Source organism: Ranitomeya variabilis, chromosome 2 (assembly GCF_051348905.1).
Source record: "Ranitomeya variabilis isolate aRanVar5 chromosome 2, aRanVar5.hap1, whole genome shotgun sequence".
Lineage (NCBI taxonomy): Eukaryota > Metazoa > Chordata > Amphibia > Anura > Dendrobatidae > Ranitomeya > Ranitomeya variabilis.
The window spans coordinates 990,489,095-990,516,405 of NC_135233.1; the positions used below are offsets into that span (position 1 = coordinate 990,489,095).

The window sequence follows — 27,311 nt, forward strand, 5'->3', positions numbered from 1 at the left end:
CCATTGTAAATTACAGAAGAAAACTGTGAGATGTGCTGGTTAGATGTGGAGAATATCACGTTACTAATAATATCAGCTTCATATTCCGTTTTTTTTTTTAAATGGAAATGCCTGGCTATGTCTTCCATCTTTCCACTCTTTTGCTTCTTTGTTGGCTTCACATAAGATATGAATATTTGATAAGGTGAGCTTCCATCTGCTTGTCTGTAACAATGTGAGCTCCTCACACTTACGGAAGACGTCAAAATCACAAAGCATTGTTCAAATGTACAGGAAAACAAGGGACTTATGTTTTCCATATCTATGTCTGGATATAACATACAGTTGGTCCACAGTTTGATGTAACATAGGAATCAAGATCAAGCTGTTTTTTTATTTTGCAGGAGATGGCGGGAGCATCCGTGAAGGTCGCAGTCAGAGTGCGGCCATTCAACTCACGTGAAATTGGAAAAGATTCAAAATGCATCATCCAGATGTCTGGAAACATAACCAGTAAGTATCTCGTGTACTGCTGTTCTCACTAGGAGGTAGATGAAAAATTATTTTACTCATATTGAAATTTCTGGAATTTTTTTTCCACTGACGCAAATTTTATACAAGAACAGAGGTAAGAAGAAACATAGTGGACATGTTTCTTAAAACATTTGACATTCAAAGCTTGCAAGCATTTATGCTTCCTTTATATGCTATACAAAAGACAGGTGTATGTTAAGTGTGGCCCAGAAAATCATGAGGAATAAGGCATAATCTGAAAAAAAAATTTTTTTTCAACATCTTAGCCCCTTTTACATCACATTGAGAAGATCTACTCTCCCATACATCTTTTATCATTGAAATGAAGATCCAATCTTAGCACAAAGGAGACTAGGCATTTTTCTTAATAAGAAAAGCTGATCTCTTTGACATGATGCAATGCACTAAGGTGTCACAATAATAAAAATTTGATACATTGGAAGATTTTGGATGCTGCCCCCTTTCTTGTTATGGCTGGCTGTACACATTAGATACACTTCTCAACATTAAAATTGCAACCCCAGAAGGAAAAGTCTTGGGAGTTTTGGAGATCATATGATGGATAGACATGTTAATGATATACAAATCATAGAAAAATAAAAACATCTCAATTTGTTAGAATAAGAATTAAGTATGAGCACTTGCACGCCTTGGTATGATATCAATGAGGTTTATTAATGCCACTCTAAATGTATTTGCAGATTCACATAATCAATATCCACTGCTGGCAGCTCTTTTTGCAAATTGCAAGTCATTAGTGTTCCAGAGGCACTCGATGGAGGACAAGTCTGGAGACACTGCAGGCCATGGTAACACATTCAGGCCAAGCAGACTAGTCATAGTAGCTTAAGCAACATGCAGCCTGGTGTTGTCAAGTTGAGAAATGGTTCCTAGGACACTAGAGAAATGGCTGTACCACTAGTTCCACCACCAAATCAATGTAATGCCGAGCTATTAGTTTACCTGGAATGAAGACTACCATACATTATGCCACCACACACCATATTCCGGGAATAGGACAGGTGGGACATTACCTCATGAAGGCCTCTTCATGGTGTTGCCCACATAGTCTCCAGACCATTCTACAGCTATGAGTGCATTCAAGACAAAATATGGACTTATTGCTCAAGATAGTCCTCCATTCCAGCCTCCACTACTCAAATTCCAGCTTCCGATCTCCATCTGGAGACCTCGTGGACAATGCCATGAAGGGGCCTTCACAAGGTAACATCACATCTGTTAGGTAGCTGTACGCATTTAGTCTTCACGCAATGTACACTAACAACTTGGCATTACATTGATTTGGTTGTGGAACCAGTTATACATCCATTTCTCCAAAATATTCCAAGAGCTGTTTTTCAAAACAACAATGCCAGGCCTCATGTTACTTGTGCTACTGTGCACAGTCTCAAAGGCCAAAATGTGCTACCATGGCATGCAGAGTCTCCGGACTTGTCTCCCATCATCTGGGACAACATTAGTCAGGAATTACAATGGGAGCTGTCAGAAGCAGATCTTAATGATTTGTATTCCCAATTGCATTCAGCATGTCAGAACATCCCTCCGACATCCATTATTAACCTAATTGATAGCAGCCAAGGCGTGTAAGTGCATGTATTTTTGCGTCTAGTGCTCATACTCAATGCTATCTGGTCATTTGGTTGACAACTATCTCTTACATGGTGGAGGCCCTGATCCTTATCTCTGACAAAATGGTTAGTCTTCCTGCCAAAATTGGTGGGTCCAGCTGATTTGCAACTTTACTTTTGTACTGGTGGGAAGGTCTAGCTTTGAAGTTTGAAAATTCCAATTTTGTGTATTGTAACCACATAAAACATTTTCAGTAAAAGTTTCTAATAAAATTGGGCATTTGTACCAAACATATAAGATGCTTACAGAAAAGTGAAAGTATAACAAACCAGTATAGGAAATAATATTGTACATGTTCACATGCCATTCACCAGTAGTTCTATATGAGAAATGGATGAGAAAGTTCAACAAGTGTTGGGCCAAAGGGACAATCGATAACATACCGTAATTATTCTTTACAATTATTGACTGAAAAATTAAAAATTTGCCATAAACTTGCCTTTTTGACCATAAAATGCATACTTTAAAGCATAAGGGAGAATTAACCATGTCTGTGTAGTGCGGTTGCTGCCACCTATTGCTTACTACAACCTACAGGGGGTTATAATGATATACATGAAATGAAGAGAAGAAACAACGTGATGGAATGGAAAAGTCAGTGGATAAGTAAAGAGCAGTTCCTAATCCATAGTGGATTTTTTCTGTTCCCAAATTGCTGGTAATAGAATTAATGAAGCTTAGTAATTTTGCTAATAAAGGATAATAATATTAATAATAATAATAATAATAATAATAATACTGAATCAAATCCATGAATGTTCAAACATTCATTATGCTGCATCAAGTAGAATCTATTGCTACAGTGTAATACGGCCTTATTATTTGCTATTATTTCTAAATTGGCAGCTGGGAACTTGTCAAATCATGTCAATGCCATCTTCTAGTAACTTTATAACCCACTGGTTTATCATCCATTTGTAGTAACTTATGCTGCTGAACCCTGATGGTTGGTGATGTTGTCTTTTTCTGAATTGACCCTTCTTTTCCCTGTGCCTCTTGGCTCGTTCTTTTGACCCTGATCCATTGTTTTCTGTGGTCTCTCTGGGATTTGGCATGGGTCGGGTCATGCTGACGGAGCACTGTTGTCCTGACAGAACAAAGGGAGTCTCTGTGCCCACATAATCCCCTTGTGTTGAGCAGAGGAGGCGAGCGGAGGGCACTCACCATCAGCTGGTACATGAACACAGAATGGAAATCTGGTCACTACAAACTGATCAGTTCAGGGAAAGAACACGTTTAGGAATTGGATGGCAGCAGGTTAATAAATTAGAAAGGAGTCAGTGGCATAAGCCTATATATATATATATATATATATATATATATATATATATATATATATATATATAGTGATATGGTATTTTCTTTACCTATGTGCCACAGTATTAATAATATCTTTACCTCAGAGATGAATCTGTAAGGCGCTAATCCATCAGGTCCCATAGATGCAGTTACAGAAACAAGATGGCTACTCATAAGCAAATTTTACTGTGTGAAACATACATGAAAAATAAAACCTTTTGTTTTTTCATGACATAATATTGGAGCTGTTAAGTCCTTGTTATCTATTGTCCATGAAGTAGAGAATGATTACAGGATTTTAATTTACTGCAATGAATGAAAACCTTTGGGTCATGTTAGCCTTTGTCACATGTCAGTGGCTCCATCAGGGCTACAGTGTGATGCCATGAAAATTGTCTGATTTAAAGGGCCACTGTCACCCCCCCCTCCAGCCGTTATAAACTAAAAGAGCCACCTTGTGCAGCAGTAATGCTGCAGTCTAACAAGATGGCTCTTTTAGTTTTTGATTCATTTATTACCTCAATAAAGCGTTTTAAAAATTGGCCACAAATACCAGATATTGTACCGGGAGGTGGTCCGAATCGTCCTCTATGAATCTCCCAACTGCCGTCACTCTTCTCTTCTGGGGCTATGGTCGCCGCCCCCTTCGCGGTGTTTCTTCTTAAATCCGGCGCCTGTGCTGTGCGTGCCTGCCTGGGGCCTGCGCAGTCTTCATTGTCAGTCACAGCTCAGATGCCGGGTGCCTGACTGCGCCTGTGCAGGCAGTGCGCCCACCCTGTTGCTGAATCCCCGCCCCGCACTGTGTTATTCATTATGCACAGTGCGGGGCTGGGGTTCCTGGGAAGGCGGGGGAGCGTCTGAGCTGGGGGAGCGTCTGAGCTGGGGGAGCATCTGAGCTGGGGGAGCGTCTGAGCTGGGGGAGCGTCTGAGCTGGGGAGCGTCTGAGCTGGGGAGCGTCTAAACAGCGCAGTGCGCATGCCCAGGGATGCCAGCCCCGCACTGTGCATAATGAATAACACAGTGCGGGGCGGGGATTCAGCAACAGGGTGGCCGCACTGCCCGCACAGACGCAGTCAGGCACCCTGCGTCTGAGCTGTGACTGACAATGAAGACTGCGCAGGCCCCAGGCAGGCACGCACAGCGCATGTGCCGGATTTAAGAAGAAACACCGCGAAGGGGGTGGCGACCATCGCCCCTGAAGAGAAGAGTGACGGCAGTTGGGAGATTCATAGAGGACGATTCGGACCGCCTCCAGGTACAAAATCTGGTATTTGTGGCCAATTTTTAAAACGCTTTATTGAGGTAATAAAGGAATCAAAAACTAAAAGAGCCACCTTGTTAGACTGCAGCATTACTGCTGCACAAGGTGGCTCTTTTAGTTTATAACGGCTGGAGGGGGGTGACAGTGGCCCTTTAAGAGCAACCCTTGAAGGGACCTTTTACTTTTTTAAGGCAGACTGAGTCAATTTGTCTGGCCTCCATTTTTGTCCTTCTTATGGCTGGTAAAAAAGAGTGGTCGACTGTACTTTTGTGTCCAGTCCACCATAAGAAGGCTGACAGTGCCAACATTGAGGTTAGACAGATCACGATGTGTGTCTGTCTGCCTCATTAAAGTTATCGGCCCAGCCACGGGTTGAGCCTGAATAATGCAGAATGAATTAACTGAGGATCTGTCAGTGAGCTTCTTCTGATAGGAGTTTGGAACTCTTTAATCTTTCAATGGATTCCCCTGCTGATTTATTATTACATCAAAGTTCAGTTCAACTGACAAAATGAAAGTGGCAGATAAAAGGGTTAGACTCATTCCGTGGAAATTGGTGCAAGAGAGGACCACAATGCACTGACTGACTGTGGCTCTCCTGACCCGACCATGTCAGCCTCATAGAAATTCAAGAAGCTATCCTGTTTGGGCCAGGAGAGTCTCGGCCAGTCCGTGTATTGGCGGCTCGTGCTCTGATTGATTTACATGACAAACTTACATCAGAATTATCTCAATGTTCAGGGTAATAAAAAGACAAATGATGCAACATTTTTAATGGACCTCAATTGCTAAAAATTATACATGCATAAGAGACTGGACCTTATTGGGACAAAGATAAGCAATAAAGAACCTATGGGAGCGTGAATGCCTAATTAATAAATCAAATGAACAGATTTGTTTATTAGTAAAAAATATCGTAACAGCCCAGTTAGTACAAAAGTGCAAAAATAACTTTATTTTCACAATTACAACAGGGCAAGAAGATTATTCAAAAATTACTGTACAAATGAATTACATCACACACAATAATAATAATGGTTTAAAACCAGAGAATGACAATGCAACCATGGTGCGACCACACAAGCAAAAAGTAATGATTAGAACAGGAATCAATACATTCAAATAACATAAAAGCCATGTTATATATCCTGAACTAAAGACCTACGGGAAAAAGAGGAGCCAAACGGGACATACTAATGAGTCTGAGCCGCGTCATATGAAATCTCGTTTGTAGGTGTATCATATACAACTTCCCCTATCTATAGAAGTGTGACAAGGACTCATAACACCGTATATCACCAAACGGCTACATTTAAAAGGATCCCTTAATGCTAACATAGATACAAATTGCAAGACCTCTTACCCATGGCTCAATAATGTGGATGCCTGTGCGTCGCGCCGAGGCCCCGACGCACGTTTCCCTATCGCTTCCTCGGGGGGCTGGACAAAGACTTTGGGACAAAGCAGAAAACATTTCCAAAGTGTCTTGTCTTTCCTGGACATCTGTTATCAGGGGATGCGCAGGCTGCCCCCATTCACTTTTGGATTGATAAGTTTGCATAGCAGTCAATTGTTGACAAGATGGAGAACTAGTGATCAATTGCATCTCTTTTTAATTTGATTTTCATAGATTTAGTAGAGCACGTTGATAAATTACAATTTCTTCTCCAGGGCAGACATGGTGGACACAACTGTTCTTTATAAATCACTGTCGTACTTATGCCTTGGATGATCAGTTGGTTGAATACTGTTATTGTGTATATCTCAATTTTTACTAACAATTTCTTGATAATGTTCTTTATCATCTTCTTTACAGCAATACTCAACCCCAAGCAGCCAAAAGAAACTCCGAAAAGCTTCAGTTTTGACTATTCCTACTGGTCCCATACTTCAGTAAGTGGCAAAAGAATTGCACACATACAGAATATTGCTCACTAGTAAAGCCAGTGACAGGCAACACAAAGGACAGGGATGGTAGTAGCATACGATGGATACTAAAGTAAAGTGTTACCTACCTTATGCTGTCTTTATACGATTAGTTAGCTGTCAGCTGAATACTTGTTAAAGGCACTGTCCAGGATTATACAGGCAGGTAGTTGCTGGCTACCTGCCTGTTCTGCCCAGTGCAGATCTCTGCCAGCACAGAGCAGCTACTGACCGCTCCTGACTGCAATTCTGCTGCTTCTGGTAACGTCAGACAAGAGTAGCGCCTTCTCTTCTGTGGTGCTCTGTTGATGGGGCGACAGCTGTCTCTTCACTGCATAAATGTGGGAAGCCAGATGTCAATCAGTATGAAGTCGGCAGTCAAGCCCCATCACCAAATCAGACCGGATGAGAAGTCGCTGCCCTGTTGACATGGAACAGCTGAATCGGTGGCAAGAGCGGTCAGTGTCCGCTCTGAGCCGGCGCTAAGTAGAACAGGCAGGTAGTAAGTGACACATTGCCGGAATCAGGGTCTCTGGCTTTACATTATGACAATCTAAGATTAGGTGGAAATAAGCCTGGTGATAGAGTCCCTTTAAGTCAAAGTATGAACATAGGCATGATATTTTTGGCAGAGCCATCCAATTTTTGTTGATTGTGGCATGTAGAAATTAGATTGATATTAAATGGCACTAATCTTGTCCAAATCTGTCATGAAGAATCTCTAGATTAGTAGTCAGGTGTGTTCTATAGCTATCATTAATATATAACTAGGGACTTTGCCTTGATGTAGAATTGTAGTTCTAATGCTTACTCATGCAGGGAAAAGAGACAACCCTTTTTTACATAGAGCTTAGAAGAATTCAGCTAGTCAGTTTTTAATCATATGATGTCATAGACCTAATGGACAAAGAAGAATAATCTGGGTAGAAAAGAAAAATGAGCAATTGTAAGTACAAAGTGCCATATAATATAATGATTGCAATATATTAAGAGGATAAAGAATTTACTGGGAGTAGGAGTGCTTTCTTAATTGGTCAGAGATTTATTTACAAGGTAATTAACTATAGGTGGTAGGAGAGAAACTAGACCTTTTTCTACCTTCTGGGGGAGTACTAATTTGGATAGAAATCTATTTTGTATTCATGTCCCAGCCCTACTTGATCACTCTGGTAGCATTATATCTTATGTTTGACATATATCACTTGTGAATATATAGAAATCAAATGCCTATACAAGGATTTAACTCCCAGAAATGAAAAAAAAAGCCCTTGGTACAATTGTATACTGCAGCACACCTAAATCTATATGCTAAATATAAATGCTATTGGAAATTTTCTTATGCCTCAGAGTGACTGTACATCAAGTAATGTGGCATTTTTACTACATATTGATGGCTTATTCTCAGGGTAGGTCATCAGTATCAGATCAAAGCGCCACCTCGGCCAGATGTACTTAATTGTGGATCGGAACTACCCAGGCGACTACTATTGGCTGTGTCCCGGCCTGCACATCTTCCTCTAATCAACTGAGCCCAGAACAGCTGACTGGTGAGGGTTCTGGCTACCACACCTTCATGAATCTGATATCAATGACCTCCTATAAATAGGCCATCAATGTAAAGTACCAAAAAACCTCTTTGAGGCAGAAGGCGACAGAATCTTTTTTTATTATGTTGAGAAAGTGTCCCTATTCTAGTAACCCGTAACCCCCCATCCACTGACTGGTGGTCCCATCATGCATTGCTCTTGCACTGTCCCATGATTTTCTCTCCTTGAACTAAAAGCCCTCTCTCTGTTATGCCTGTATGCAGTATGGCAGACAGGACAGGCACAGAGGGATAATGACCGTCCCTCTCTGCCTGTAATCCATCTCTGCGGCTCTGCTGCTACAGGTGGATTACACTTGACAACAGACAGAAGGGAGACAGTTGGCGGGCGGCACCTTGGTTATGATTTTCCAGTCTGATAACATCATTTTGGGTGTGTATACTACTTTGCTAAGTCTGTTTATGGAGCGCCCCCACACCGCCGCAGGGCCTAGGGGTACCCGGAGCCGGGCCTCTGGGTCTCAGTCCTGGAGTTGTCACGGTGGCTAGACCCGGTCCGTGGCCCTGTGTGTCAGTGGGGGACGTCCGGTGCAGTAAGTGGTGTTGTAACGGTGCAGTTGTGGGGTGCAGGTCGCGGTAAATAACGAGGACACCAGGTTGCAGTCTCTTTACCTCTTTACTGGAGATCTCTGAGTCCTCAGTCCAGAATACGGTTCACCAAGCTGCGCAAGTCCGGCCGGTCCAATGGCACCTCCAGAGTTCTCTTCACAGGTGGAAATCGGTGCCTTCCTTCTTAGCGCTATGTGTTGTAGTCCTTCCCTGCTGTGCTTACGGAAAATACCCCACAACTGTTGTGTCTGTTTCTTAAGTTCCCTCACGACTCGATTAAATGATGTTCTTCTAATCGTCCGTCCCTTCCTGATGTTACAGTTAGAACGGCACCCGTTTGTCGGGTAGGCCTGGAGTTCTTCCGGGACCCTAGAGACGCCCCTCTCCCGCAATTGCCTCCCAAGACTTCATAGGTGATATGTGTTAGACAGCCCGCCTGAGACTGACTGTCCTGCCGCTGTTTAGAGTATTGCTTGAAGCTGAATGTTATAATACTCCCTCGGCGTTCCGGCCACCGGTAGTGCGCCTCAGTAGGGTGTTGCTCCGGTCTTACAGCACGACCCCTACTGGAATTCTCCTATCGCTTGATCTCGTTTCTCACTCAGCACAATCTATCTCGCTTCTAGTCCTTTCTTGGGGCCCCGCCGCTTCCCGGAGCTGGCGCGGACCCGTTACGTTCTTTCCAATGCCAAGCCTCTGTCAGGATCCCACCCCTGACAGAGACCCTACTGTCTCTTCCTCCACAACACCCTCTGCCACTAGGTGTTGCTTCGTCCAATCCAGTCAGCTTTCTGATCTAACTTCCTGCCTGACCCCCAGTTTACCCACTATGGTGGGGAGTGGCCTAATGAATAGCACCCTTAGCTCCCCCCGGAGGCCCAGCTGTGAAATGTATTGGTGTCTGTGATACCTGATCAGATGAACTCCTTCAGTGCCATCGGACACACCGTAGCTCCCCATAGTGGCGGAGCCACAGTACTGCAACGACCAGGACTCTGGGGCGCTGCACTCCCCCCTGGTTAAACACAGTACTCCGGGACTGGGAAGAAAACAACAATACAAGTTAGCAAAAAGACATACAATTTTGTTGAGTGCAATAACAATAAGCATATTTGAACAGAGCTTCCCTTTATGGGAGGTGAGGACACTTGAACGTTACAAACATAGTTAACATTATAAATTACAGGTTATAAATAACTCCCGTTACCCAACCGGGTATTCTACTAAGTGCAAGATTGTTGAACAATAATTTAACTTTGCCTTTAAGGACATACACTCTTAATCCACTAAAGACCTTCCTATAATCACATTATAAGGCATTTTAACTTTCTCATTCTCCTTCTTTAAATCTGCAGGACCGCCTGTCCAATCGGCACCAGACCTACTGCCTCTCCTTTCAGTTACAGGACCGCCCCGTTCAGCCAGGGCCTACTGCCTTTTCAACTACTATACACAGTATAAAACATAACATTACTTTCAGTTTTAGAGCACTGAGCCATCTCTTCTTGACTCCTATGAGAACTCAGGGTTTACCTTCTATCCCCATTAATTATCCATCAGCATTATCAAAAACATTTTCTATCGAACATTAGCCTTCTCATTATCTTTCTGTCTACTATGCATGCTGGACACCACGTCTATCTCTACGGGTCCACTGCATCCTTCTTCTATCTTTTACTTCTCAAAGCACATTATCAATATTTCTTCACATTTAACCAGTTAAACACATATAACTTTTCTCATATAAACATTATCATCATTTCCTTTGGTCAAGACATTATTGCTACTCATCTTAAGCAATATTACTATCGAAGCGTGACAAATGAACATCCCCTTTAAGAGAGGACCAAGTCTCTATGAGGTAGCGTATCTTCTCAAGCTACCAGTCCATACTCAACAAAGGTTCCAGTGCGGTATCTTCGCAAAGAGTCTTTCTTTAAGTAAAACCAGTAGGGAGCGCCTTTAATAAGGTGCAAACTATATACAAAAGAGTTCGGATCATGCACTGTTCATGATTTCAGCAGTTTTTAAAACTTGTGCAAAACTTTTGGTAACAAAAACAAACAATAGGGATCCCGGGTCAACAAAGGGATCCCTTTAAGAGTTTACCCTGAACGGGTTTAGCAAAACACAGGAAAACAGTAACTATTTACAGATTCATGGTATCGAGGTTTATTCTCTTGGTAGGTTGCCAAACATCAGCTGATGGTGGACACCTCCCGACCGTGCAGGCTTCAACCCTTGGTCCACGGCTGATGCAGCGGTAGTTTGTTCCCTTTCTTTCCAGTCTTTCCATTGTAGGATCAAGTACCGCTTATATTGTTCCCAATTCAGCACGGCAATGGTGTGACCTTCTCGCCGGACTCCATCCAGCCCAATTCGGGGGGCCTCCCACCGGAGGATAACTCCCTCCGGGCTCACATCTACGAACTCCCCCGTCTGGGTCGGTGGCAGAGGTATCAGCCTCCCCGTTGCGCCGGGGGATAATACCCCTAGCCCCGCCAAGAGGAAACGGTTATTGTGGTGGCAGGGATCGATCGCAGGATCGGGATCGGTCGGGGGAGCAGGGACGCTTTCTATACCTGCGTCTGATGTGATTCCACTGATGTCGGTCCGTTCCATTAACGAGGACGCTGGAGTCGGCTGCAGCCCGGACCGCGGCTCCTCCCCGGCAGTCTCCGGATACGGCTCCGCTCCCCATAGCTCTTCTTCGGCTAGTTCCGAGATCGGGATAGGTAGGCTCAGCTCCGCTACCGGCTCCGAGGAACTCAGGTCCTCCCGCTGCGGTGGACGCGGGTCCTCTTCTGATGGATGAGGACAAGCCGGGTTCACCTCGCCGTTGTTCGGGCCCCCGCTGTTCATCGTCGCTGTCCGGCATTCGAGGGCAAGGCATGTATCTGACTCTGCCATTTCTCCAAGGTCGAGCTCCTCCTTCACCTCGTTCCCGCCATCGCAAGTCAGGGGGCGGTTCTCTGCTTTGAGGCAGGTCATCGCTTTGCAACAAGAGGCGCAGGGGGCGATCGCCGTTTCTGGCGCCACTTTGGTAGCCTCCTCCCATGGCACGCCCTCCTGTCTCTCTGGCGTAGCAATGGCGGCGGTTTTTGGCGGGAACTTTTGGCGGTAAATGGCGCAGCACAGTCTTTGCAATAAAGTACAATCCAAGCACAACAAATTACAGTTCCAAGGCACACATGACCTGATTCTTCAGGCTTAAGTAGATCCTGTTCGTGACGCCAAGTTGGAGCGCCCCCACACCGCCGCAGGGCCTAGGGGTACCCGGAGCCGGGCCTCTGGGTCTCAGTCCTGGAGTTGTCACGGTGGCTAGACCCGGTCCGTGGCCCTGTGTGTCAGTGGGGGACGTCCGGTGCAGTAAGTGGTGTTGTAACGGTGCAGTTGTGGGGTGCAGGTCGCGGTAAATAACGAGGACACCAGGTTGCAGTCTCTTTACCTCTTTACTGGAGATCTCTGAGTCCTCAGTCCAGAATACGGTTCACCAAGCTGCGCAAGTCCGGCCGGTCCAATGGCACCTCCAGAGTTCTCTTCACAGGTGGAAATCGGTGCCTTCCTTCTTAGCGCTATGTGTTGTAGTCCTTCCCTGCTGTGCTTACGGAAAATACCCCACAACTGTTGTGTCTGTTTCTTAAGTTCCCTCACGACTCGATTAAATGATGTTCTTCTAATCGTCCGTCCCTTCCTGATGTTACAGTTAGAACGGCACCCGTTTGTCGGGTAGGCCTGGAGTTCTTCCGGGACCCTAGAGACGCCCCTCTCCCGCAATTGCCTCCCAAGACTTCATAGGTGATATGTGTTAGACAGCCCGCCTGAGACTGACTGTCCTGCCGCTGTTTAGAGTATTGCTTGAAGCTGAATGTTATAATACTCCCTCGGCGTTCCGGCCACCGGTAGTGCGCCTCAGTAGGGTGTTGCTCCGGTCTTACAGCACGACCCCTACTGGAATTCTCCTATCGCTTGATCTCGTTTCTCACTCAGCACAATCTATCTCGCTTCTAGTCCTTTCTTGGGGCCCCGCCGCTTCCCGGAGCTGGCGCGGACCCGTTACGTTCTTTCCAATGCCAAGCCTCTGTCAGGATCCCACCCCTGACAGAGACCCTACTGTCTCTTCCTCCACAACACCCTCTGCCACTAGGTGTTGCTTCGTCCAATCCAGTCAGCTTTCTGATCTAACTTCCTGCCTGACCCCCAGTTTACCCACTATGGTGGGGAGTGGCCTAATGAATAGCACCCTTAGCTCCCCCCGGAGGCCCAGCTGTGAAATGTATTGGTGTCTGTGATACCTGATCAGATGAACTCCTTCAGTGCCATCGGACGCACCGTAGCTCCCCATAGTGGCGGAGCCACAGTACTGCAACGACCAGGACTCTGGGGCGCTGCATTTAAACAGCAGTGACCACTAAAAAGAGATGGAGAGGAAATAAGTATATAGGGCACTGTGTTATCTGTTGTAATGTTTGCTCTTAAACTTAAGTAGTAGTGTGTTATCAAGTACATACAGTGACATATAAGGTATATACTAGAACTATAGCATTGTCTCATATGCAGGATGAAGACAGCCAGTTTGCTGGACAACAACAGGTCTACCGTGACATTGGGGAAGAGATGTTGCTTCATGCCTTTGAGGGGTACAATGTGTGCATTTTTGCCTATGGACAGACAGGAGCCGGAAAATCTTATACCATGATGGGCAAACAGGAGCCCAGCCAGCAAGGAATCATACCCCAGGTAATAATATAATAAGGTGTCTCCAGACATTCTATATTATCCCGAGGAGCAACTGTCTTGCAAGAAAGATTCTAACTTTTAAATACATTTTGTTTCTACCGATTTCTTAAGAGTCTTTATTAGATAAGTATTCCACCTAAAAATTATTAATATATGTAATATAATATAATATAATTTTGCCCCAGTATCCGCTATTTGGCTGCAGCCAATCACTGAACTCAGCGGCTCTGCCAGTGCAGATGGCACAAGCTGCTCAGAGTCACTGAGTTCAGTGATTGGCTACAGCAATATCAACTTCATGTCACTGCTGCTGCCAAGCAATGGTGACTGTGGCAGCGGTTGATACAATGCACTGGACCCTGGGATGTCGAGTAAGGCATATTTAGGTTTGTTTTCAATGGATTGTGCATATAGAATTTTTTTCTGAAAGCAGACAACCCCTTCTATCCTCTTCCTCTTTCAAATTATTGAACTCGGTGGTGTTATCCGGTTTACTGGTACTTATGTTGACTATATGAGTGTACATACAGTAGTAGTCATTTTAATTACAAGTTGATATATACCTGACCATAGTCAGCATTATCTTGTGATATTGTTGCCCTTAATGGAAGTGTCCCATCTGACATTTATGACTTAGCCATATGTCAGACAGTTGGGTCCCAGTTAGCGATTTCTGTAACTTCTATACAAATGATTGAAGATCTAATAAGATTATAGCAATGTGCCATAATCTGGCATGGACTGGTCCTCGGGGGCACCGGTGAATCCCCCGGTGGGCCCAACACTCCACAATATGAGCAGTAGTTGACATAATACACTTGATTCACGATATATAGACAGAAGCAGCATCTAATCATCTAATTAACAAACTACCAGTTTTATTATTATTATTATTATTATTATTATTATTATAATAGGTACATTTATGGATGAGGGTAATATAGCTGGACAGTGGGCCCTCAGAATCAATGTTACTGGTGGGCCCTTGGTACCCCAGTCCGATATTGGGCATACTGAATTCAGACACTGTAATAAACCTGTATTGTATAATTCAATCAATCAGAGAGATTCTCCAGCTTCCTGCATGGGTCTATACATGGTGATTGTACTGGCACCAATAAGAAGAAGCTATATGGATGCTGGAGAATCTCTAAGCTTCATTAGAGGACTTGTGGTCCTGAAGGACTATTCGACCATGCATCTGGCAATAACCTGCGTGTCAATGCTGCCTATTGCAATCTTTGTGGCTTGTGATATTAGAATGGACCTGTCGTAAGTAAGGTTTGTTTTGCGGCGTACATAGAGAACTCTTTTTATCCAGACATCTATCGGACTGGGACCGAAATCACCTTCCTGTGACTAGAGGTCTCCTCGGAGGATCTACAATAGTTAGGCCTCATTCACACTTGCATATTTGATTGGTATTTTTTTATTTTCGGTGAACGAAGAAGTAAAGAAGGGAAATGTTTTATTACATCTTTTCTGTGTTTAGAAACCTTTCCTGGTTTTGACTATAAAAAAAAAGAAATGGAGGAAAACCAGAAATACCCAAGTGTGAATGAAGCCTGAGGTCATGAGATATTGTATTACTGTCAGTCTATTGATCTCATTTTCTTTGCTGCATATAACACCACTCAATAAAGTGAAGTCATGGCTGCTATCAGCGTCTCACCACGCAAGGTCATCTAAGGTGATGGACGTCAGATCGTGATGCGCGGTGGTCTTTCATGTGTGGTCATTATACTCTGCCTCGATGACTCCTCTAGTTTTTACTTGTTTTTGCATCATTCATTTCCTGTCATTACAATAATGACATCACAAACAGAAAATGACCCTGCGCTGCTTATGGTAAAAGCACAAGTCTTGTTTTTGAGCGCTCACTGTCCAGGAGGGGGGTTAACTTGCTGCCTTTAATCTGTTTAACCCCTCAGTATCTGAATTATTCATTGACGTCTCACAGTCTATAAAATATTAAAGATATACTCTGTGTCTGTGAATTATTAATTAACCCTGCGCTGCCTGTAAAGTGTTAACCTCTTGATGGCTGTGACTTGGAGGCCTTGGTGACAAATGTGGTCATACAGCCGTATTATTTCATATAGAAGCCTTTGTCTTTCAGCTTTGTGAAGATCTCTTTTCACGGATCAGTGACACAACGAATGACAACATGTCTTACTCTGTGGAGGTATGTGTTATGCATCTCTGTACCTTTAATAAGAACTCTACAGTAGTAGAGTGTGCTCGTTACTTGAGTTCTCCAAGCATGCTCGGGCATTCTTCGAGTATTTCCGTGCTCGTAGATTATGTTTGAGTCCCCGCAGCTGCATGATTTGCAGCTGCTGGACAGCCTGAATACATGTGGGGATTCCCTAACAAACAGGCAATCCCTGCATGTATTCAGGTTGTCTAAGGGTACTGTCACACAGACGGTACGATTCGTGACGTTCTAGCGATATCGTTACGATATCGCAGTGTCTGACACGCAGCAGCGATCAGGGATCCTGCTGAGAATCGTACGTCGTAGCAGATCGTGTGGAACTTTCTTTCGTCGCTTGATCACCCGCTGACATCGCTGGATCGTTGTGTGTGACAGCGATCCAGCGATGTGTTCGCTTGTAACCAGGGTAAACATCGGGTAACTAAGCGCAGGGCCGCGCTTAGTAACCCGATGTTTACCGTGGTTACCAGTGTAAACGTTAAAAAAACAAACAGTACATACTTACATTCCGGTGTCTGTCCTCCAGCGTCTCAGCTTCTCTCCACTGTGTGAGCGTCTGCCAGCCGGAAAGCGAGCACAGCGGTGACGTCTGACGTCACCGCTGTGCTTTCCGGCCATGGCGCTTACACAGTGGAGAGAAGCAGAACGCCGGAGGACAGACACCGGAATGTAAGTATGTACTGTTTGTTTTTTTAACGTTTACGCTGGTAACCACGGTAAACATCGGGTTACTAAGCGCGGCCCTGCGCTTAGTTACCCGATGTTTACCCTGGTTACCGGGGACTTCGGCATCGCTCCAGCGCCGTGATTGCAACGTGTGACCGCAGTCTACGACGCTGGAGCGATAATCATACGATCGCTGCGACGTCACGGATCGTGCCGTCGTAGCGATCAAAATGGTACTGTGTGACAGTACCCTAACAGCTGCAAATCATGCAGCTGTGGGGACTCAAACATACCGTATTTTTTGGACTATAAGACGCACTTTTTTCCCTCCAAATTTGGGAGGAAAGTGTGGGTGCGTCTTATAGTCCGGATATAGCATGTGGGGAGGGGGGCAGCAGGGAGTGGGATCGCACTGTTATCCCACTTCAGGATGTCCCCACTTCCCGGAATCAGCTGCTGGGGAAAGCACATGGCCCCGCTGATTAAGTGCAGTGAATATTTATGAGCGGCTCCCCACCCACCGATCAGCTGAGTGGTGAGCCGGGAGCAGCACATGAATGCTGCACTTAATCAGGGACACACACGGCTTCCTCAGCGCTGATTCCTTCAGCAGCTAAGGAGATTTGTGTGTCCTGTGGAGCAGGAGGCAGTAGCAGGGGCCAGAAGATCGCTGCCTACCTGCCTGGACGCTGAGTGTTGTGCACAATCAGGACCTGTGATGATGTCAGGAGTGGGCGGGCTGGAGCATCACATGGCAGCTCAGAGCCCTCCCTCTTCCTGACATCATCATAGGTCCTTCAGACTCCCCAATAGAATCTGCTGGCTTCCTCTTATAACCTGTGCTGTGCTGTGGAAAGGCAACAAGAGGGAGGGCTCTGTGTGTGCAGTCATGGGATGCATTTACCTCACCACAGCTGGCAGGCTGCCACAATTAAGAGGTTAGTCTACAACACACAATAAAGCACTCTGCCACTCCTGTGGTGAACTATAACTCCCCAGCTTGTCATAGGATCTGCAGGACATGCTGGGAGTTATAGTTCTCCCATGGGATTTTAAAGCAGCACTCCAGTGTTATTTCGCAGTGCTGGAGTGGTGCTTTCACTATAAGCCCTGTGCCCCCATTCTTATACTCACCCTTCAGCATCTTCATATAGTACTTCACAGACACCACACTGGTCCCGCAGCTTCCAACATAATAACATACTATTATATATAATAACACCACATATAATAGTATGTTATTTATGTTATTAAATATTTTACCACATTTTTTTTGCTTCAAATATTTTTTTTCCCTATTTTCCACCTCTAAAACCTGGGTGCGCCTTATAGTCCGGTGCGTCTTATAGTCCGCGAAATACGGTAATCTACGAGCACACCCAAGATACTCGGAGAACACCAGAGCATGCTCGGAAAACTCGCGTAATGAGCACACTCGCTCGTCACTACTCTACAGCAGTCTGGAGGAGGGTTCTAAGATTATAAAGTGGATTGTTCTGGCTGTAGTTCCCTAAAACTTGTGGGAGTGCTAACCTTTAGTGAAGCGGGTCATCATGTTAAATCAGGTTTGGTGGGAGTCCCAGAGGTCATCCAAGCAATATGCCATCCCTTTAAAAGATGGAAAAAATAAAATAGCAATTACTATTGTCTGTAGAAAATGGGTACAATCTCTTTCTTCTGTTCAATAAATGTCGGCTGGATGAGCTGTGATTCCTCACTACGCCACCATAAACATGAATTTCCATTTTTGCCATGTGTTCATGTGTTTTTAATGGGGAGATGTATAAGGTGCTGCCAGACATTTATATCTATAGGGGTTCAGTCAGAATGCCGTATAAATCAGAGAGAGATGGGAATGCAATGCATGGACTGGCCGGCAGCTCTCCCCACCGGAGCGTGACAGCTGCATTGATATTCATGAAGCTGACTCAGCTTGGAGGAGCTGCCTGCCAGTCCATGCACTGCTTTCCAATCTCGCTCTGATTTATGGGACTGTCTGACTGCGCCCCTATGGTGGCTTATCAGTCCCGATAACAAAGAGATCAAACATTGAAATACAACATGTCCAGGGCCCCCATACACATAAGAAAGTTGGCCAATCACGTGGATATTGATGAGTATGGCCCTACCTGGCTCTAATGCTAGCTTCACACAGAATCCCCAAAAAACTGTATTGCAAGGGGAAGCCTGAAAGAGCCCTGATAGAACCATTCACTTGAATGAAGCAAACACAGTCACTGTAGACAATGTATGCTACATTCTTGCATTATTTGTCCTTTCGAACAGGCACAAAAAGTGGTTAACGTGGCTCGGCAATGAGCATTGTTTAAGTGTGAACCTAGCCTAACATGTATACAGCTTTTAGGATAATGGCAGCCAAGTAATGCAGAGTCAACAAGATTGAGAAATATTCTGGGAAATAGAGGAGAATGACAAGTGAAGGATTCTTCTCTTCGATGTATCTTGCGTTGTCACATAAAATATGGATAGACAGATAATGTTAGATAGGTACAGTAGATAGATAGGTATGGTTTTTGGTATGAGCGTGTTTTCCGTGAAGATTTATTTTCTTACCACTGCTTCTTAGGTCAGTTATATGGAGATATACTGTGAGCGTGTCAGAGACCTTCTAAATCCAAAGAATAAGGGGAACCTCCGTGTCCGTGAGCACCCACTGCTGGGACCTTATGTGGAAGACTTGTCAAAGCTGGCCGTTACCTCCTACCAAGATATTCAAGATCTTATGGACTCTGGCAACAAAGCCAGGTAACCTGAATTAAATTGTTAATCCCTTAAAGGCGTTTCTGGATAAATTGTAACTGTGGCAGCAGAGTGGCTCAGTAGTTAGCCCTGCAGCCTTTCAGCACTGAGGTCCTTATTTGAAATCCCACCAAGGACAACATCTAAAGGGATTTTGTATGTTCTCCCCATGTTTGCGTGGGTTTCCTCTGGGTTCTCTGGTTTCCTCCTACAATCCAAAGACATACAGATAGGGAACCTAGATTGTGAGCCCCAATGGGGACAGTGCTGACAATACCTGTAAAGTGCTGTGGAATTAATGGTGCAATATAGTGTAAGTGAGTAAAATAAATAAATAGGTGATACTTGGTGATTGGTGGGTTCTGACAGCTGGAACTTGCAGTTATTGGAATCCCTGTTAGAATAGATTTTCAGTGCACATGCTGAACCGCTGCTCCAATTATCCCCTATGGGGCTGACAAATTTGTACTTGGCTTTTTCCAGAAGCATTACAGAGAATGAGTGGATCTGTGGTTGGGCATTTAACGTGTTGTGCCATTTTCTAATGGGGATAAAAGTTTCCTCTTGGAGATAAAAACTCCACAATCTGCCAATAGGTGCAGGTCTAGGCAGTTGGACACCCATAGATCAGCAAGTTATAACTAGTGATGAGCGAGTGTACTTGTTGCTTGGGTTTTCCCGAGCACGCTCGGGTGGTGTCCGAGTATTTGTTAGTGTTCGGAGATTTAGTTTTCCTTGCCACAGCTGAATGATTTACAGCTACTAGCCAGCCTGAGTACATGTGGGGGTTGCCTGGATGCTAGGGAATCCCCACATGTAATCAAGCAGGCTAGTAGCTGTAAATCATTCAGCTGAGGCGATGAAAACTAAATCTCTGAGCAGTCATAAATACTCGGAGACCACCCGAGCATGCTCGGAAAAACCCAAGCAACGAGTACACTCGCTCATCACTAGTTATAACCTATCCTGCAGATAGGTGATAACTTGTTTTAATCTTCTCTAAAAGAAGATAAGGGTCTAGAACGACTTGGGTCAATTGTCACTTTTAAAAGCAGTTTATACCAGAATGTTTTAGAAGTCATAGAGCCTAAATATTCTTCTACAGCAGCACCATCAAGGTGCTCATATGCCTTAGGTCAGGGGTGGACATGCTATAGGTGCAACCTGTGTAGCCGCACAGATGCCCCAGAGGTAAGGGGGCCACTACCACCTCCAGAGCTGATGGAATTGTCCTATGATGACCTATTAGACTGCAAAGAGCCCATATACTGTTTTTGCACAAGGACCCTCTAATATCAGTGTCCACTCCTGACTTGGGTGCACCATACATGATTAGGACATGGTTACCAAATGAGCTGATATTGGCAGAACATTAATGATGAGCAAACGTGCTCGGATAAAGTCGTATCCGAGCATGCACGTGTGCTAACCTAGTGTCTTCGGCGTGCTTGGAAAATATGTTCGAGTCCCCGCAGCTCCATGTCTCGCGGCTGCTCAACAGCTGCAACACATGCAGGGATTGCCTGTTTGTTAGCCAATCTCTGCATGTGTTGCGCTCATCACTACAGAGCATATAAATAATTATGACCAAATCCTATTCCAATGGCAGATATTGGGGAAAAAAAGGATCAGCATGCCGGTATATGCTGGATAAAGATTCAGTGTCTGTGCTGCGAGTATGCTCTGCTACTCTTCCATACAGAACTATATAAGGTGGCACACCTATAAAGGATATGACTCGTAGCCTGGGCTCCGGCCTTGCCCTTAGCTCTGGCCTTGCCCTTAGCTCCAGCCTTGCCCTTAGCTCTGGCCTTGCCCTCAGGGCTGCCACTAGGAATTTCGGGGCCCCATACTGGCAAAATTTTCGGGGCCACCTTGAGACTCTGCCCCGCCTCCACCCCTCGAACTGTCCACAGCCCCACCGCTCTCTCTTGGAAAAACTCCACTTGAAACCAATCACACATTAAGGCTGCCATCACACTAGCAGTATTTGGTCAGTATTTGACATAAGTATTTGTAAGCCAAAACCAGGAGTGGAACAATTAGAGGAAAAGTATAATAGAAACATATGCTCCACTTCTGTATTTATCACCCACTCCTGGTTTTGGCTTACAAATACTGATGTAAAATACTGACCAAATACTGCTACTGTGACTGCAGCCTAACAGTTCCCATCACCAGATCACACATATAACCAGCAGCCTTTGTTTTGGCCAAAAGATTTTTTAAGCCGCCACCACGACACGATAGACTCTTTTGGCCGAGCCCTACTCTACACTAACCTGTTACACATTTTGTAAAATATGCAATACAATTTAGGTGTATTTTTAAAATGACCAATAATATCACACACAAGTTACAAATACCATAGTACCATGACCAGACCACATATTACTACCACATAGTGACCTATAATACCACATACTAAGAACAAATACCGCCACACCATGTCCAGACCACATATTACCACCCCATGGTGACCAATAATACCACATACAAGGAACAAATGCTACCACACCATGGCCAGACAACATTTTACCACCACTTTGTGACTGAATACTACAATACTGATCAGTTATAAAAAAAAAACCCACAATGCTAATATCACCATATGTGCCATTATACACAGGAGATCTGTACTTAGTATGCAGTGTCAGTGTAAAGGTAATACAGTGATCACCGGTGACATTGTACACAGGACCGCTGTATATAGTATACAGTGTATAGTATCAGTGTATAGGTAACACACTGGCTCACCAGTGACACCTCTGGGTGAAGTCTTTCATCTTCATCCAGCATAGATCGACGTCACTTCTCCCAGCCAGGGCTCGTCTCTGCAGGAAATAGCACAGTTATCTAGAGCACCGCTTGCAGAACACATTACTTATTTTTTTCCCAAATTCTACACTACACCAAATGAAGGAAAAAGGCAACATAGTATCACTCTGCACAGTAACAGGGTTGCCTCCCCATTTAAAACAGTGTCCTGAAAAAATAAAATAAATACATTACTGCAGTAATAATATCCCTTAATTAGCCCCTATGGTAATAATATCCCCCATCCTGGCCCTCGTGTATCTCATTCCTGGCTCCAGCCATATGTTCTCCCATCCTGCCCTCATGAGTATCCATTCTGCCCCCATGTGATGTCCCCATCTGTCCCATGATCCTGCCACAACTGTCCCATGTCTCCATTCTGCCCCGTGTCTCCAATCCTGCCCGTGTCTCCAATCCTGCCCCATGTCACCAATCCTGCCCCATGTCTCCCTTCTGCCCCTTGTCTCCATTCTGCCCCCTGTGTCTCCATTCTTGCCCTGTTCCTCCATTCCGCCCCTTGTCTCCATTCTTGCCCCGCTCCTCCATTCTGCCCCTTGTCTCCATTTTGCCCCCTGTGTCTCCATTCTGCCCCTTGTCTCCATTGTGCCCCGTGTCTCCATTCTTGCCCCTGTATCTCCATTCTGCCCCGTGTGTCTCCATTCTTGCTCCATGTCTCTAATCCTGCCCCTGTATCTCCAATCGTGCCCCATGTCTCCATTCTGCCCCCTGTGTCTCAAATCCTGCCCCTTGTCTCCATTCTTGCCCCGTGTCTCCATTCTTTCCCCGTGTCTCCTATCTTTCCCCATGTCTCCATTCTGCCCCGTGTCTCAATTCTGCCTCGTGTCTCCATTCTGCCCCATGTCTCCATTCTTACCACATGTCTCCATTCTGCCCCGTGTCTCCATGCTGCCCCGTGTCTCCAATCCTGCCCCGTGTCTCCAATCCTGCCCCGTGTCTCCATTCTTGCCCCGTGTCTCCAATCCTGCCCCGTGTCTCCATTCTTGCGCCATGTCTCCATTCTGCCCCCTGTGTCTCCATTCTGCCCCTTGTCTCCATTTTGCCCCGGGTCTCCATTCTTGCCCCTGCATCTCCATTCTGCCCCGTGTGTCTCCATTCTTGCCCCGTGTCTCCAATCCTGCCCCTGTATCTCCAATCGTGCCCCATGTCTCCATTCTGCCCCCTGTGTCTCAAATCATGCCCCTTGTCTCCATTCTTGCCCCGTGTCTCCATTCTTGCCCCATGTCTCCATTCTGCCCTCTGTGTCTCCATTCTGCCCTTTGTCTCCATTCTTGCCCTGTCTCCATTCTTGCCCCGTGTGTCTCCAATGCTGCCCCGTGTCTCCAATCCTGTCCTGTGTCTCCATTCTGCCCCTGTATCTCCATTCTTGCCCCGTATCTCCAATCCTGCCCCGTGTCTCCAATCCTGCCTCTATGTCTCCATCGTTGCCCCTTGTCTCCATTCTTGCCCCATGTCTCCATTCTTGCCCCGTCTCCATTCTGCCCCTTGTGTCTCCATTCTGCCCCTTGTCTCCATTCTGCCTCGTGTCTCCATTCTTGCCCCTGTATCTTCATTCTGACCCGTGTGTCTCCAATCTTGCCCCGTGTCTCCAATCCTGCCCCGTGTGTCTCCATTCTTGCCCCGTGTCTCCAATCCTACCCCTGCATCTCTATTCTTGCCCTGTGTCTCCATTCTGCCCCTGTATCTCCATTCTTGCCCCGTATCTCCAATCCTGCCCCGTGTCTCCAATCCTGCCTCTATGTCTCCATCATTGCCCTGTGTCTCCATTCTGCCCCTGTATCTCCATTCTGCCCCTGTATCTCCATTCTTGCCCTGTGTCTCCATTCTACCCCTGTATCTCCAATCCTGCCCCGTGTCTCGATTCTTCCCCTGTATCTCCATTCTGCCCCTGTATCTCCATTCTGCCCCTGTATCTCCATTCTTGCCCCGTATCTCCAATCCTGCCCCGTGTCTCCAATCCTGCCTCTATGTCTCCATCGTTGCCCCTTGTCTCCATTCTTGCCCCGTGTCTCCATTCTTGCCCCGTCTCCATTCAGCCCCTTGTGTCTCCATTCTGCCTCGTGTCTCCATTCTTGCCCCTGTATCTTCATTCTGACCCGTGTGTCTCCAATCTTGCCCGTGTCTCCAATCCTGCCCCGTGTGTCTCCATTCTTGCCCCGTGTCTCCAATCCTACCCCTGCATCTCTATTCTTGCCCCGTGTCTCCATTCTGCCCCTGTATCTCCATTCTTGCCCCGTATCTCCAATCCTGCCCCGTGTCTCCAATCCCGCCTCTATGTCTCCATCATTGCCCTGTGTCTCCATTCTGCCCCTGTATCTCCATTCTGCCCCTGTATCTCCATTCTTGCCCCGTGTCTCCATTCTACCCCTGTATCTTCAATCCTGCCCCGTGTCTCGATTCTTCCCCGTATCTCCATTCTGCCCCTGTATCTCCATTCTTGCCCCGTGTCTCCATTCTACCCCTGTATCTCCAATCCTGCCCCGTGTCTCCATTCTACCCCTGTATCTCCAATCCTGCCCCGTGTCTCCACTCTGCCCCTGTATCTCCATTCTGCCCCCTGTCTCCATTATGCCCGGTCTCGATTCTGCCCCCGGCAGGATGGACACTTGTCTCCATCCTGCCGGCTTGCCGCTTTCAATAAATAAATGAAAAAAACCCAAAAAAACCTTTCCTTACCTTGCGGCAAGCGATTTTCCCTCCAGGCTGAAAGCGCGCACTCGCTGGCGAATGACGATGATGTCAGAAACCGGCGACGTGCGCGCTGATGTCAGCTGCCAGCCTCATATTGGCTGGTGGCTTTAAATATTGCCATGCGGGACCGGGCTCGCTGTTGTGACCCCAATGGCAGAGGGTCTCAGGAATGATTGCTAAGTCTGCAAACACAGAAAACCAGCTCATAGGGCAGTGGTAACTGGGCTGACCATATATCTAATCCTAGCACCACAAATACCAGCAGCCGGGGAACGTGCCTACGTTGATTCTAGACGTCTCGCGCCAGCCGGAGAACTAACTAACCCTAGAAGGGAAAAGAAAGACCTTTCTTGCCTCCAGAGAAAAGACCCCAAAAGTTGGATACAAGCCCCCAACAAATAATAACGGTGAGGTAAGAGGAAAAGACAAACATAAGAATGAGCTAGGTATTTAGCAAAGGGAGGCCCACTAGCTAATAGCAGAATATAGAAAGATAACTTATATGGTCAGCAAAAACCCTATAAAAAATATCCACACTGGAAATTCAAGAACCCCCGAACCGTCTAACGGCCCGGGAGGAGAACACCAGCCCCCTAGAGCTTCCAGCAAGGTCAGGAATCAAATTTAGTACAAGCTGGACAAAAATGAGAGCAAGCAAATAACCCAAAAAACAAAGAAGCAGGACTTAGCTTAATTTTGCACGAACCAGGACCAGCAGATAGGAGCAAACAGAATGTGTCTGATTACAACGATGCCAGGCACTGGACTAAGGATCCAGGAGGTTAATATAGCAACACCCCTGAACTAACGACCCAGCTGGGTGCAAACTGAGGGAAGAAAATCCCAGAGTCATATCACTAGTAACCACAAGAGGGAGCCAAAAAGTCTAATTCACAACAGTACCCCCCCCTTAAGGAGGGGTCACCGAACCCTCACCAAGACCACCAGGGCGATCAGGATGAGCAGCGTGAAAGGCACGAACTAAATCGGCCGCATGCACATCAGAGGCAACCACCCAGGAATTATCCTCCTGACCATAGCCCTTCCACTTGACCAAATACTGAAGCCTCCGTCTGGAGAGACGAGAATCCAAGATCTTCTCAACCACGAACTCCAACTCGCCCTCAACCAACACCGGAGCAGGAGGCTCAGCAGAAGGAAGCACAGGCACAACGTAGCGTCGCAATAAAGACCTATGGAACACGTTGTGAATGGCAAACGAAACCGGAAGATCCAAGCGAAAGGACACTGGATTAAGGATTTCCAATATCTTGTAAGGACCGATGAAGCGAGGCTTAAATTTAGGAGAGGAGACCTTCATAGGAACAAATCGAGAAGACAGCCACACCAAATCCCCAACACGAAGTCGGGGACACACACCGCGGCGGCGGTTGGCAAAACGCTGAGCCTTCTCCTGTGACAATTTTAAGTTGTCCACCACATGATTCCAGATCTGCTGCAACCTATCCACCACAGAATCTACCCCAGGACAGTCAGAAGGCTCCACATGTCCCGAGGAAAAATGAGGATGGAAACCAGAGTTGCAGAAAAATGGCGAAACCAAAGTAGCGGAACTAGCCCGATTGTTAAGGGCAAACTCAGCCAACGGCAAGAAGGTCACCCAATCATCCTGATCTGCCGAAACAAAACACCTCAAATAAGCCTCCAGAGTCTGATTAGTTCGCTCCGTTTGTCCATTAGTCTGAGGATGAAAGGCAGACGAGAACGACAAATCAATGCCCATCCTAGCACAAAAGGATCGCCAGAACCTGGAAACAAACTGGGATCCTCTGTCAGACACAATATTCTCAGGAATGCCGTGTAAACGAACCACATTCTGAAGGAACACAGGAACCAGATCGGAAGAGGAAGGCAGCTTAGGCAAAGGCGCCAAATGGACCATTTTCGAGAAGCGATCACATACCACCCAGATGACAGACATACCCTGAGACACCGGGAGATCAGAAATGAAATCCATGGAAATGTGTGTCCAAGGCCTCTTCGGGACAGGCAAGGGCAAGAGCAACCCGCTGGCACGAGAACAGCAAGGCTTAGCTCGAGCACAAGTTCCACAGGACTGCACAAATGACCGCACATCCCGTGACAAGGAAGGCCACCAAAAGGACCTAGCCACCAGATCTCTGGTGCCAAAAATTCCCGGATGACCTGCCAACACCGAGGAATGAACCTCGGAAATGACTCTGCTGGTCCACTTATCAGGAACAAACAGTCTGTCAGGTGGACAAGAGTCAGGTCTACCAGCCTGAAATCTCTGCAACACGCGTCGCAAATCAGGAGAAATGGCTGACAAGATAACTCCCTCTTTAAGAATACCAACAGGTTCTGCGACTCCAGGAGAGTCAGGCACAAAGCTCCTTGAAAGAGCATCAGCCTTCACATTCTTTGAACCTGGTAAATACGAGACCACAAAGTCAAAACGGGAGAAAAACAATGACCAGCGGGCCTGTCTAGGATTCAGGCGTTTAGCAGACTCGAGATACATCAAATTTTTGTGATCAGTCAAGACCACCACACGATGCTTAGCACCCTCGAGCCAATGACGCCACTCCTCAAATTCCCACTTCATGGCCAGTAAC

General features: G+C 46.0%; 1 protein-coding gene across 6 annotated transcripts in view; it reads left to right on the forward strand.

The window, feature by feature from the left end:
* Nucleotides 1–27,311, forward strand: part of KIF1A (kinesin family member 1A) — a 235,892-nt gene that overhangs the window by 49,872 nt on the left and 158,709 nt on the right. For all 6 annotated transcript variants that reach the window (XM_077291029.1, XM_077291030.1, XM_077291031.1 and 3 more), the window contains exons 2-6: nt 384–492; nt 6,540–6,616; nt 13,365–13,544; nt 15,664–15,729; nt 19,016–19,194. In XM_077291029.1, coding sequence (XP_077147144.1) covers nt 387–492; nt 6,540–6,616; nt 13,365–13,544; nt 15,664–15,729; nt 19,016–19,194 — 608 coding nt within the window. In that variant the 5' untranslated portion in view covers nt 384–386. The remainder of the gene's footprint in view (nt 1–383; nt 493–6,539; nt 6,617–13,364; nt 13,545–15,663; nt 15,730–19,015; nt 19,195–27,311) is intronic.